Raw genomic sequence first — 14,382 nt, 5'->3', positions numbered from 1 at the left:
ACAAATAATGTCGTTAACAAGAAGTCAACAGTTAAGTCTGCATTTTGGCGTAACTTAAAATTACCAAAATCTGAATCCAATTCCCTATGCTCAGTGATTGCTTCCTCTGCCTATAGGATAAAACCCAAATTCCAGCAGGGCACACAGGACCCTTCAAATCAACTCCTGCCTCATCTCCACACATAAATCTCTCCAGCCTCACATCTTGCGTCTCTGCCTTGCAACCACATTGGAAACGCTTGCAGTTTCCAAACCCTCTGCTCTGTCCTGCCTCTGGCCCCTTGGCACAAAATCTATCCCCTAGATTCAGCTCAGTCCTTTTTGGGGCACTGTCCCTGAGCTGGCTCTCAGCTCTCCATTTTCACCTTGTTCCTAAATCATTTGATATCTGTACATTTGGATGTACTGAGGGCTGGAGCCATTTTAACCTTTTGTCTTTCCTATTCCCTGAGTACCCCAAGGAGGTGCGCAGTCAGTATCTGCTAAATATGCAATCAAAAATTTTTGAGGCAAGGATAAAAATATAGAAGCTCTCATACTATTTATGCATTACAGGGATAGTGGCATGACTGCAATCTGGCCAGTCCATTCAAGAAATGGTCAGGCAAGGGTAGAGATGTATAAACAAATTAATTTGTTTTTAAAACTCTACAGACATATGAGAGGTGTTTTTAAACATCATTTTAAAAGAAACATTCTTTTAAATATTTTCCGTATTTAGCAAATTGGATATACTAACCTGTAGAACTGTCACACTAAAGCCAGGTCTTAAGAGAGGCTTATCATACACCCTAGAATATTGGTATGTACGTGCTGGCACGAAGTACTGATGGAGTCCCACTATTCGGTGGAAAGAAAACATTTTTTAACCTGGATTAGCCTCAAACCATTATTGGCTGTAATGTTACTAACAAATTCACAAAATTTGCCTAATTAACCTAACTAGCAAATGGCTTCTGCTTTAAAGAAAAACATTGTAACTGCTGTACACCCCATTTTGTGAGTCGTCTATGGTATAAATGAAAGCTCACATGCCTGGTGTGATGCTTGCCAAGATTCCCTATCTTTTCCCTGTACCTTTAGTGGAAGAGCCAATTATTCAGGAAACAGACAATATATGGGCAGGCAAGAGAGAAGATCAGAGAAGAGGTTCTCTGCCCTGAATGCACATTAGAAATATCTGGAGAACTTTGCTTCAAAAAAAACAAAAAAAGGCTTGGGCTTCACCTCAGACCAACTAAATTGTAGTGTATGGGGGTGGGAGGTGAAGAGAATAGGCAGCTTTAAACACTCAACAGATGATTTTAATGTGCCCCCAAGATTGAGAACCACAGATCCAATCAATAGCATTATATTGCTCTTTAAAGTAAAATTTCAAAAAAAAAAAAAAAAAAGTACAGGTCCTTTCAAGCTTATGTCTAATTCTTCATTTTCTTATATTAATACCTTTTGCTTATGCCAATGCAGTCTCTTATCTTCCTATTTTTGTTCATAATATTTACCCCACTGGCAAATATCTTTCAAAGCCAATTCATTCTTCAGGGTTCTTTTTTCCCCGTCTTCCCCTTTCCTCCTCATACCCTCCCTTTCTGCCACTGACAATCAATTACTGCCCTGTAATATCTCTTGCACTGCTGTAGAATAGACTGGAACAGTTTATTATTTCACATTTCCAAACTCTCTAAATACTTATGAATTATTTTCCCAACTGGACATTAAACTCCTTGAAAGTTAATTCCTTTTTTTTTTTTTTTTTTTTTTCAACAGCACTTCACACATTGTAAGTGCCCAAAGCCTTGGTGAGATGAATGATCATCACAGAGAGCCACTGAGATTAAATGGAAAGATTTCGAGGTTGGGGAGCGGGTAAGTTCAACATTGTTATTGAAGTCCAAACTCCTTCAGCAAGATGGCATACAAGGTTCTTCCAAACCATACTTATCTGTCTCATCTCTCCAAACTCTCACCTCCACAGATGGCCTCAGACAGCACCCACATGGTCCTTGTTGCTTTTTCAGGCTGAAACACCTTATCTCCCTCACCATGAGCTTCTGCTCATCCTTCAAGACCTAGCTCAAGACCAGTTATTTAAAGCCTCCCTCAATTTCTCCTGAGATAAGGCATCAGCTCCAGCTCCTTTCAACTCTAACAAGCCCATTCCCTTAAGCACTTGAAAAAGAAGTCTGATCACTGCGTCCTGGAGTCTCTCCACAGTTGTTAAGCCCTAACAAAGTATACTTCATCCAGATAGCTGAAGAGCAACACTTTCTACATTCCTGAGCCAACTGCCCTTCTTCCAGGAAGCCTCATCACTGTAATTTTACTAACCCTTTCTTTTCTTAAGAAAGTGTGGTGGGAAAAGTACACTGGAATTTTTTATTTTGAAATCTCTTAAAAGGTATTTCACAACTGATATTTAAGGAAAGACCATTACTGTGACTTCTTTAGAATTTGAAATTTCAATATACTCTCAGAACTCTGTAAAATGTCAGGGTTAAGATGTGTGTTTCACAAATTGAAAATGCTATTTTTGATTAGATAGGTTGTAATCTAATTTTATCAGCAGAATAATGGTCAAACTATGGGACATCAACACAATAAAGCTAGGCAAGTCATTCAAAAAGTGAGACAGATCTACATACAGGAGCAATGCCCCCAAGATAGGTTTTAAATTCAAAAAAAAAAAAAAAAAAAAAAAACAAAAAAACAAGGTGTGGAATTGTACATATGGTATATAATTCCATTTGTGTGAAATAACTGTGTGTTTGTGCCAACACAGCACAAATCGTGTTTTTGTACAAACATAAACTATACTTAGAGAACAGGTCTGGAAGGACACATATGAAGTTGTTCACTGTGGTGACTAGGAAATAGGCATGAAAGGGCCAGATGAGTTTCATATTTTTATTTTATATACCTTATATTTTTTCAAAATGTTTCCATTTATTGCTTTTATAATTTTAAAAAGTACATGTTTAAAATAATTTAGGAATGATGTGTACAAAACAAAAAGTTTATATACATAGGGAAATGCTATTTTATTACTCTGCAGTTAGTGAATGGATATTTAACCTTTCTTTTAAATATAGAATTCCGGGACACATGTGGAAGGAATCTTAGCCAGGAAATAGCCTAGACAGATAAAGAGTAACAACTTTGTTTTAAAGACTGACACTTAAGGGGTTAAACAAACAAATAAGGAAAGTTGGGAACACTTAAAATAGAGGTATAAATTTATTTTTCTTTCCTTAAATCATTATAATATATTGCTTTAATTTTCTTTAAAAACCATGCAGTAAATGGTAACACATTTAGATATTTAAATATCTAAAATAAGCACTTTGGGAATTACTTTGGCTATTAAAAATATTTCCATAATATTATTACTAGGGTAAATAAAATAAAGAAAAACAAATTAACCATGAAGCAGGGACAAAGGAAAACCATTTGCTTTAAAAGACTTGAGTTGTTTTCCAGGAAGCACCATCTTTTCTCATAGAGCAAAATAAGGAAAAAACAGGCTCGGTGGAAGTTTCCACTCCACTGGCTCTATCATTATGATCATCTGTTCCAAACACACACAAGCCTAAAATTTCCTGTTTTCAAACTATTGTCACCATTTTTTAGCCTTGTGCTATCCGAGCTAACTTTAGCTTAGTAATATAAACAAAAGAATACACTGAAAATAATGCAGAACATTGCTTAGATCTAAGCTTTCACTGTTCCATAAACTTAAAATATTAGAGTTTATATACATTGCCTGGATATAACAAATTAGTTGGAAATAAAACAATTTCGTGAGAAGAAAAAAATCAAATTTAACTCAGAAATACTACAGTAGCTGGAAAGACTTCAGGAATTTTGGATTATCAGTAATAGTACATATACTTTACTTGCTGAAACTACTGATAAATTAATGCTTACCTCAAAGCCTACGAATAAACACTACATAAAATCCTAGGCATAAGCACTACATAAACAGCCAAAAAAAAAAGCTCCTTAGAATTTAATATACACAGGTGGTTCTTAAACCTTTTCTGGGTCATAAACTGCTTTGAGCATCTGATTAAAGCAATGGAAACTTTTCTTAGAAAAAAGCCATGTGGGTAATATTGTAGTTTCAAGGGTTCACAGGATCCCTGTTAATACGTTAAGAACCCTGAAAATAGGACCTGACTTTAATACATCTTACTACAGAGAACAATTTGGTATGAGGCTGGTCTGCCTTGGACCCCAATTAAGGAAATTTATTAAGTTCCACTGGAAAGTATGTCGCCTCATGGCTGTATTAATTCTCAGTATAGCATTGTGAGGCAAGTTGAGTGTATTTTTACTTGAAGTACCGTTTTGCTGGGCGCGGTGCTGCATGCCTATAGTCTCAACTACTCTGGAGGCTGAGACTGGAGGATCGCTTGAGCCCAGGAGTTCTGGGCTGTAGTGTGCTATGCTGATAAGGTTTCCACAATAAGTTCGGCATCAATATGGTGACCTCCTGGGAGCAGGGGACCACCAGCTTGCCTAAGGAGGGATGAACTGGCCCAGGTAGGAAACAGAACAGGTCAAAACTCTTGTGCTGATCAGTAGTGGGATAGTGCCTGTGAATAGCCACTGCACTCCGGCCTGGGCAACATAGCAAGACCCTGTCACAAAAAAAAAAAAAAAAAAAAAAAAAGTACCATTTCATTTCTCTCCTCATATTCCCAATTGTTGGGGCTGTGCCCACACCCTAACTGGTGGTTTCGCAGGCTTCCTTACCCTAACCAAGAGGAGGCTGGAAAAGTGAGAAACTGGCTAGGAGCCAAACAAAGTTAAAACACACAATGTTCCTTGTGAGTAGGACAGTGGCCTGGGGTGACTCACACAGCTCAGTGTGTACTGGGAAGAAAGGCCACTGGCCTTGGGTCCACTGGATCTCACCCTTTTCTTACCACCATGTGCAGTTCAGTGAGCTCAGGTCTGGATGTGGGTATAGGAAAATGGGGGTATGGAGTTCACTCCATCTTTTGAGACAGGCTTTTGGCCTACTTCTGGCCAAGACGAGAGTTAGTTGGAGTTTATATACAATCTGGCCAGCTAGAGATTTGGAACACGAGTTGCAGCTAGTGAAGAACAAGTATACCTACCTCTGTCTTCTGCTCATCTCCCTAAGAACTTGTGGAGGCAGAGGTGGTGCAAATGTCCAGACAGACTCCTACCAGTCTAGCTGAATACAACAAAATATGCCAATAAAGAGTCATGAGCAATGCCATGAGTTCCAATACATGTCTATAGTCATTGAACCATTAATTCCATTTCTAGAAATCTCAGCAAAGTAAATAATGCAAAAATGTGGCTAAATACCTAGGCACCAAAATATTCAGCACTGTATTGTTTCTATAAGTAAATATTTGAAACAATCTAAATATTCAATAGAAGGTAAGATAATCAACTATCCCAGTTTTTCTAAGACTGTCCTGTTTTTAGCTCTGAAAGTCCCACATCCTAGAAAATGGCTCAGTCCTGGGCAAACCCAGGTGGTTAGTCACTGTAGGAAACTGAGTAAATAAACTATGATATATCACCATGCAGGAGTCTTACACAGCCATCAAAGTGATGCTAAGGAATGATATTTTCTTAAAGAGTTTCTTTTCTCCCCATGGTTTGCAAAATTTCCAAAATACTGAGAAATAATGGTAAGAAACTCATCTTTTCCATTTGGAGTAGATGGAATTTGGTGTGAAGGAATATTGGCAATACCTTTCTTTCTGCAAATTCTGGCTCTCCTGTCACCTCAGCCAGGTCAAGCTGACTACTCCGGGATGTCCACAGCACATAGTGCAAACCTCCATCATGGCACTCTCCCTTGGCATTTCAATCAACCCTTTGTACAGCTGCTTTCTTTCCCCAAGACTCTGTCTTATTCCTCTTTAAGTGTTCAGCATAGTGCACAGCATACAAGGACTTGGTGGTTAAAAGGCATGGGTGATAACTGTTACCTGAATGAATGAATAAATAAATGAATGTCTTCATTCATTTGCTGATGATGCTGCCTCTGTTCTTCACTAACTTGGTCTTCAGTTATAATGGATGATGCAACAAACCAATAGTGGGTTTTCTTATTGTTGTAAGAAGTCAGTCATTAAGTCTCAAATATCCAGCCCACAAGGCTCAGTGAACAAAAAGTGAAACTAACTTAATCAGGGAATAAGTCAATATGAACCCTGGAAATGAAACCGTGCCAATATGCTAATATTAGGTGCCTAACAATTTCACAGTGACTACAGTATTATGAGAAGGTCCACACATTTTAGTCACTGAACATCATTTGTTAGCATTTTTATGTGTGTGTGTATGTATGTATACATATATATAGTTATATAGTCTCTCTCTGTATATCCATACATCTGTGCGTGTGTGTGTGTGTGTGTGTGTGTGTGTGTGTGTGTGTCTATAATGACTTCCCAGTCTCTCTGTGGGTAGAATGTAATGTCATTACAGAGAATAAGGACAAAATGGCATATGCTATAAAGTATAATGTCCATGTCCATTTGACATTTAATAACATCTTATTTAAATAAAGAACAAGACCATGAGAAAATATGAAGTGCAATTACATATATATATATGCACATATATATATAAAAAGAACAAGATCATGAGAAAATAAACATTGTTGTTTATGCAGTAGAAAATTAACGTCACCTCTCAAATTAAAGACCCAAATGTTTCCCACACAGAGGCAAATTCTAATTGCAGTTTTAGAGAAGTGCTGTCAGACAGAACTTTCTGTGATAATGGAAATGGTTGTGTTGACCATCATAGGATCCACTAGCCACATGTGACTACTAAATCTGAAAAGTGGCTGATGCAACTGAGGAACTGATTTTCTAACTTATTTAACTTGAATTTAGCCACATGTGGCTAGAAGCTATCATATGGACAATGTATTATTTTTGTTTTTGGTTTTGAGACAGGGTCTCACTCTGTTGCCCAGGTTGTGTGCAATGGCGCAGCCATGGCTCACGGCAGCATCAATCTCCTGGGCTCAAGCAATCGTCCCACCTCAGCCTCTCCAGAAGCTGGGACCACAGGTACATGTCACCACGCCTGGCTAACTTTTCAATTTTCTGGTAGAGATGAGGTCTCAGTAAGTTGCCCAGGCTGGACAGTGCAGTTTTAAAGGACATTTCTTCAACTTAAGGGATAAGCAATATCAATTGCTGAAGAGGGTTCGGCTCTAATAAGAAAATCCACAACAAATATTTAAATTGTGTAATGCTACTGTAAGCAGTTGTCTCTGAGATCCTAATGAGTATGTGGGCCTATTTCCTAATTTCACTGTGTTCCACAAACTTACTCTACCCTAAAATTGTGTCTCATGTATACTGTTATTATCATGATTAGGGAAAGAAATGCTTGCTTAAATAAAATTGATCATTAATAAAATACACCAATAACAATCTAGAATTTTTCAATGAAAATTTATCTTCAAAAAATGAACTGATTTCTAAATTCTATTTTGTGTTCAGCTATCCAATCCAAAATAATTATTTCTGGGTTAGAACTGCTGTTTTGAGTCTCCAGCGAAACATACAAAACATTCCCATTTTCTTTTCTTAGTTTCTTATCGAACATTCACAATTTACAACAGAATGAAACACTGCTATATTAAGACTTGGATCACTGTTTAAAAACAACACTTTCACATTAAGAAGTAGAGAGAAAGCACTGAAGTCTTACAAATCAAATTTCAAATTTCCATAATTATGTTTATTTACATGTAAAAAGCCAAAATAATGCTTAAATATCATTTTCTTCTGAACATAAAACTCAGTCTAAAGCTTCCAGAACAAAATAAATGGCAGTAAAAAAGTTTCTTTAGAAAGACATCCTTCCAAAGAGATAAATTATGTATTCTGGAGCCACTGACTATAAACTACATTAAGTCCAATAAGCAAGAATGAGTAGCTTCATCCAAAGAGAAGAACTAAGTACAAGGTTGAATGCAAGAGAAAAATTATGGCACAGACAATGAAATCAAGGTCTCTGATGCAAATGTGGAAGGCTCAGCCCATCTCCCTCTTTCCTCATGAGGGCTAGGGGTGTCACACTTTCATAAAACACGATTCTTGGGGGAAAACAATTCTGCATGGATGCACCATGCAGATAATGATCCCATCATATAAGAAAAACGATTGCCTATTAATTTCTTTTTGTTTTCAATAAATCCAAGTGCCATCTTGACCACTGTATGGTGTTTGGCCCTAAAATGAGCCCAGCTTTCTTTTTCCTGTCAACTTTCATCTCCCTCTCCAGTACCCAAGCCTTATAACCTTTGGTCAACAGGAAACAGATACAATGGACTGAAAATAACAGCGGCTGTAAGGATTTGTATATTCATGATTTAATGCTTGAGGACAAAGAGAGAAGTGTTGAAGGAAAACAGAAAATGACTAGCTACTTCTGCCAGAGAAATAACAGTGCCATCTGGCAGGACCCAACTCATCTTGAGCTCCAAGCAAAATTGTTACCAGTTCATAAAAGCTTAAAAAAAAAAAAAAAAAAAAAAGAAAAAAAAAAAAAAAAAAAAAAAAAAAAAAAAAAAAAGGATCATTCTATTCGTGTCTATGTGTGTTTAGAGCTCAATAAAAATAGTTGTGGTGCATATATAAAGAGGTACTATACTTACATGCAATAAAGTTTGCAGATGAGTATTTTAAAAAAAAAAAAAAAAAAAAAGAAGAAAAGAAAACAAGTACACTATGTATAGTAATACAATTACCCAGATAGACAGACAGAGAGATAGACAGACAGACCATGTGCAGTTGACACAAGATAACTTATACACTCATCTGCTTTAAACATGTTAGAAACCCAGTGAGACAACCAGAGTCATTCACCAACTGCTGGCATCTGAGGTAACAGACAACAACCGACTGTGTCTGACCTGCCAACTTGGAAGTTCACTAAACTCTGTAAAAGCTAAAAATAACCACATAAACATGTTTACAGCATTTTAAAAATACAGGATCTGCACTGTATTCTAAATATAAACCTTGAGTTTGGAGCACAGGGATTGGCTTTGGGTTTTCAGAGAGGGCATCTGGACATCCCACATTTCACCACAGAATTTCACATTTCAGTATTTTACTTTAAATATACAGTTGCTGGTATTTAACTAGAATGAAGAAGGGTAGAACAGGGGAAGGTGAACAGGAAAGGAAAAGACGGTACCTCTTGCCTCATTTAATTAGAAAGCTCCAAAATACCATCAGTCTCCAACTCTTTGTGGTGGGACCTGACCTTCATGAAATTCTGAAAGAAGATATTTGGACTGCATTTTTCCACTCAACACATCCCCTCTCCAATCCAGTGATCCCCCCATTCCTCATTCCTAAGACTGTAGATGCTGGTGCAATAGAGAAAAGAAGACAGGAAGTCAAATGGAACATAGACATATATGCTATGAATGCAGACAAAAGTCCCTATATTCCAACTGGTACATAAGGGTAGGCATGTTAAAGATGACAATTCTATTTACTGTTCCCTTCCTGAAAAAGTTAGATAATTCTAAATCAAACACAGGGAAAATTTTCAAACTAAAATCCATAATGCTTGAATCAACCTAGATTGCCTAGGGCAGTTAATACTAAGAATATCAAGGATTCAAAGGATTATTTTATTAGTGTAGACAAAAGTTTATTTGGTATCTATAATTTATGTGAAGTTATTCTTTGATATTAATTTTTGGATAGCAGTTTAAATTTTATCTCATATTTAATTCTGAGAAATCTTAAAATGTTAGCAGCTGTTAAAAACCCCTGCAACAAGCTTAGCTTATACCTATATATCATAAATTTTAAATGTCTGTGCCTCTTAAAGTACTGTGATGGAGTCTATTATTTTTGAAGGTTGTCTGATATCCAAGCAAAATGTTCTCCAGAGAAAAACCATGTAAGTCATATGGGCATGTACTTGAACAAATTTATTTTTAATAAATAACTGGCAACAACAACGTCAACTGAAAAGTTACGGGGAAAATTATATATAATCCCACCACCATTAAAAAATCTATTTCTCCATATTCTCATCTAATCTTTTATTTATATCATACATACTTTTAAGTAGCTAATTTTTAAAATAAGAATGAATATTTCTTTGGTTTCATGAACCATACAACCTTCTTAATTCCTTAATTTTCCACCTTCTGTGACATTTTCTAGGTCTTGTTTACCATGCTAGAATTATAGAGGGAAAGATGAAGCCCTTACTGAAATGCTTTCTGAAACCCATAAAAATGCATTTCATGATTATAAAAACACTAGATATTTATTTGCTTTCTAACTCAACACAGCATCCCCAAAACATTCTAGCATTTAAGATATTTAATTATAACTCAATGAATGTTCTGTTAGGCCTTGCCCAATTTGGTACAGAATGCAGTTGATGCTCTAAGCAAATAATGACTAAAACAACTCTGTATAATCCTCTCAACAGACATGTAATCACCTTATTTACCAATAATTGCAATCTCATACTGTGTGGAATGAGTTATTAAATCTAGTAGATAATTTATTCCAAAAAAAAAGATCTCTTGGCTTCAGTTTATGTTAGGCACTGTAACCTGAAGACAGTCTCAGAAAAATATACCTTCACTCCTAGGCAATTTAAGTGTTTATATTTTAAAACTTAAGAGACTAGATAGCCTACTTACAGTTATCTATAAAGATAACTATTTGTTCCAAACTAGAGAGAAAGTAGAGAAGAAACAAAACATCTCTAGTTAAAATAAATTTTATGATATAAAAAAGAAATAAGGAAAACACGATTCTATATTTTATCGAATAATTTACCACAAAGAGACAAAGCAATGACTTTTTTTCTTTTCTTTTTTTTTTCTTTTGTGATGGAATCTTGCTCTGCTGCCCAGGCTGTAGTACATGGCGCAATCTTGGCTCACTGCAACCTCTACCTCCTGGGTTCAAGTGATTCTCCTGCCTCAGCCTCCCAAGTAGCTGGGACTATAGGTGCGTGTCACCACACTCAGCTAATTTTTTGTATTTTTAGTAGAGATGGGGTTTCATTATATTGGACAGGCTGGCCTTGAACTCCTGACCTCAGGTGATCCGCCTGCCTTGGCCACCCAAAGTGCTGGGCACATGAGCCACCACGCCCAGTCAAGAAATGACATTTTCATCTAAAGATTCTGTAACCCTGGGTTGGCTGAAGTAAATAAATTTTCGGTAACTGGATTTGATTCTTGCTGGAGCAAAGGTAAAGGAAGAAAAATAAAAAAAAAAAAAGTCTTCAGCTAGCCTCCCTAGACATGGCATAGATTAAGAGGAGGAGCTTATACTCTTAAAACTAAAGCCCCAACTCCAGCTCCATATCGCATTCTAATCATTATGAGCTGTTAAAAACAAATAATTAGAAATAAAAAAACACCCAGCATTAGCTATCAAGAATCTCTTCTGTTTCCTCTTATAGCCTAGTCTTTTCACCAAACAGTTTAGAGGGCAGTCATAATTGCCCCTTTTTCATACTCAATCATCCAGGCTCTCTCTCTTTACTGCTCTATTCTCAAAACTTTAACCTGGTACGCTGCCTCAAAAAGTAGAGACTCAGGCTGGTGGCAGTGGCTCATGCCTGTAGTCACAGCACTTGCAGGAGGCTGAGGAGGGTGGATCATTTGAGATGAGACCAGCCTGGCCAGCATGGTGAAACCCTGTCTTCACTAAAAATACAAAAATGTGAGCCGGGCATGGTGGCACACACCTGTAATCTGAGCTACTGGGGAGACTGAGGCATGAGAATCACTTGAACCTAGGGGCAGAGGTTGCAGTGAGCCGAGATTGCGCCACTACATTCCAGCCTGAGTGACAGAGTTAGACCCAGTGTCCAAAAAAAAAAAGAAAAAGTAAAAGTAAAAATGTAGACACTCCATTTAGTGTGGATGGGTGAACAAACGCACTATACAAGATAAACCCTATGGGGATCATCATTACAGTTATCAATATACAACTAAGTGTTCCTTATTAAGTGGTTCGCTGGCAGACATACCAGAAAAACAATAAAAAACTACTATGACAATGAATTTTAAAATTACCATTACACTTGTGGAAATGTTTATATTTTAAATGTAAAAATAAGTATACTAAAAATCACTTTGAGTGCCCTTATAAGAAGGACAAATGAACGGAAAGACTTGCCCCCACAGCATGCAGAAGGAGCAGCAAACATGTCATATAAAGGTGTACTGAATGCAGTGTATTGATATGGGTGTTTCTTTTCTTCTCCATTCTGTGTGCCCCCTAGTGGAAGGCTTATAAGCAGGAAAAATTTCAAAAAGGGCAAGCACTGCCAAAATGTGGAAAAACAAACAAAAACACAATAACGAAATAAAACACAAAGCACAAAGAGGTTACCATGCTTTGAACTGCAAATTGGTCACTCAAAAATAGAAAAGTTACTTGTGAATTCCCATTAAATACTTCTGTCCTAAAGACAAAACTTTTGTATTAACTATATCCTTGTGCACCTTTGGAGTTTTGATCATTGCCTTTTAAGGAAAAGCTGACATCTTTGATTGCATCTAGGTAGTATATTGCTTTCTTAATATTTAAGAAGACAATTTACTGGCTGCTAGTTTCTAGGCTGACATGGTCTAGCCACTTTACTTTTGGTTTTCAGATTTCCTAGACATGAATATCTAGAACAAAATCATTTCCATAAAGACAACTCTGAAAATCTAAGGATTCATTTCCACAGTATTTCAAAATCAAAGAAGAGGTAAACTGAAAGACACAATGGTTTAGTGATGTCAGGTGTGGCTGCATCACTTCTATTGGAAAGAAAACTCATCTAGATGGGGATCTTTCTGTCTAGAAAGGTTGTGGCTTTTGTCTGTCTCTCCTCTAAACCAAGTGACCATTTTATTTACTTTTGTTTTTTCTTATAAAGATGAGGTTTCCTCATGTTGCCTAGGTTGGTCTTAAACTCCTGAGCTCAAGTGATCCTCCTGCCTCAGTCCACCAAAGTGTGGGGATTACAGGTGTGCGCCACTGCACCCGGCCAACTGCCCATTTTATACTAGAGTTTTGCACTAACTAATATGAAGATAATAGACATTACAACTGATTTATGTAAACAACCAATCAGATGACCCTCTCACTCACCTACTCCCTACCATGATTAGTGACACAAATTTTCAAGACAGCCAGCCAGGGTTATGTGAATGACACAGACTGAATAAAACATCAGAAAATCATCCCAAGAGGAAGATACAGTTAGATAAGAGGTAAGTAGTGGATATAGTTTCTGGTCTTAAATAATCCAATGTTCTGTTTCTTGATTTTTAGAGGAAACAGAATGCATAACAACTCATGATTATTATAAATAATAATTTATAATATGATTATAAATGATTTGTAGAGGTAATTCTAGATTTTCTACCATATTTAAGTACTTGAACATATAAAACTCCCCCTGCAACAGCAGAAATTCTGCTTCGAAAAACTGTATGAAAATCAAATGAGATCCATATAAAAATATTCTGAAATGAATAAAGACACTAAAATAAGCAGTTTATTTGCTTAATTATCATTTAACACCCTTCATAGAAGTGCATTAGTATGGTAATTTTGGTAGGTTCTAAAAGCAGTGAGGTTCCAATAATTTATGACTACACCACATCTTACATGTATATAGTGTCAGTATAAAACACTCTCAGCAGCTTTTTTTTTTTTACATGGAGAAAACAGAGTGGCCTAAATCAGAGTAGATGAAGTATTCAAACATTTATTTTAATAAGCAAATGCTCAGGATATAATAACCCAGGACTTGAATTTGTCTGTTCTCAGACTGCCGTGAATGCTACGGAAGGTAGGAAGGATGAGGAAAGATCCTACATCCATCTCTCTCTGTTCATTTATCTTTTCCCTTTGGACAAAACCCTTTACCCACAGGAAGTATCAAGGAAGACAGAGTAAAACTCCTCTGCTTGTAGTCCTTTTTCCTGTCTGTGCCATTGCTCATATCTCTATTAGAAAGGCAAGAAAAGTCAAATTTCATGCAGGGAACTCTGAAAGATTTATTTCAATTATCAAGGTTCATACGTCAGGAGGAAGAAGGTGGGGGAATTTCATAGCTCTCTATACTTGGATATGGATGCTTGGGTTGATTTTTATCCCTTGTCTGTTTTACTGCCAAATATTTATAGAGGGTAATATAGCTCAAATAATTTGTTTTCTTAAAATTTACTATATTTAGATAATGATATCATCATTAAGATTTAAATACACCAACATTATGATATAATCCTTAAAGTATGTTTATACATCTAATTTAATGTTTAGGAGTCTGTTCAAATTAATCACTAAAATGAGTAACAGGAACAAAAAAACG

The 14,382-nt window shown here is 36.5% G+C and overlaps 1 protein-coding gene across 10 annotated transcripts in view; it reads right to left on the bottom strand.

The window, feature by feature from the left end:
- The window catches only part of GAB1 (GRB2 associated binding protein 1), a 132,372-nt gene that overhangs the window by 57,011 nt on the left and 60,979 nt on the right, over positions 1–14,382 (bottom strand). For 3 of the 10 annotated variants that reach the window (XM_037740478.1, XM_037740488.1, XM_037740483.1), the window contains exon 1: positions 740–877. The exons of the other annotated variants lie outside the window; for them this stretch is intronic. In XM_037740478.1, coding sequence (XP_037596406.1) covers positions 740–862 — 123 coding nt within the window. In that variant the 5' untranslated portion in view covers positions 863–877. Of the gene's footprint in view, positions 1–739; positions 878–14,382 lie in introns of those variants that run through there. 10 annotated transcript variants of the gene reach the window in all.

This window comes from Cebus imitator, unplaced genomic scaffold, assembly GCF_001604975.1.
Source record: "Cebus imitator isolate Cc_AM_T3 unplaced genomic scaffold, Cebus_imitator-1.0 Scaffold4, whole genome shotgun sequence".
Lineage (NCBI taxonomy): Eukaryota > Metazoa > Chordata > Mammalia > Primates > Cebidae > Cebus > Cebus imitator.
The sequence above is the reverse complement of the archived record's forward strand: the minus strand, read 5'-3'. Positions and strand labels throughout refer to the sequence as shown.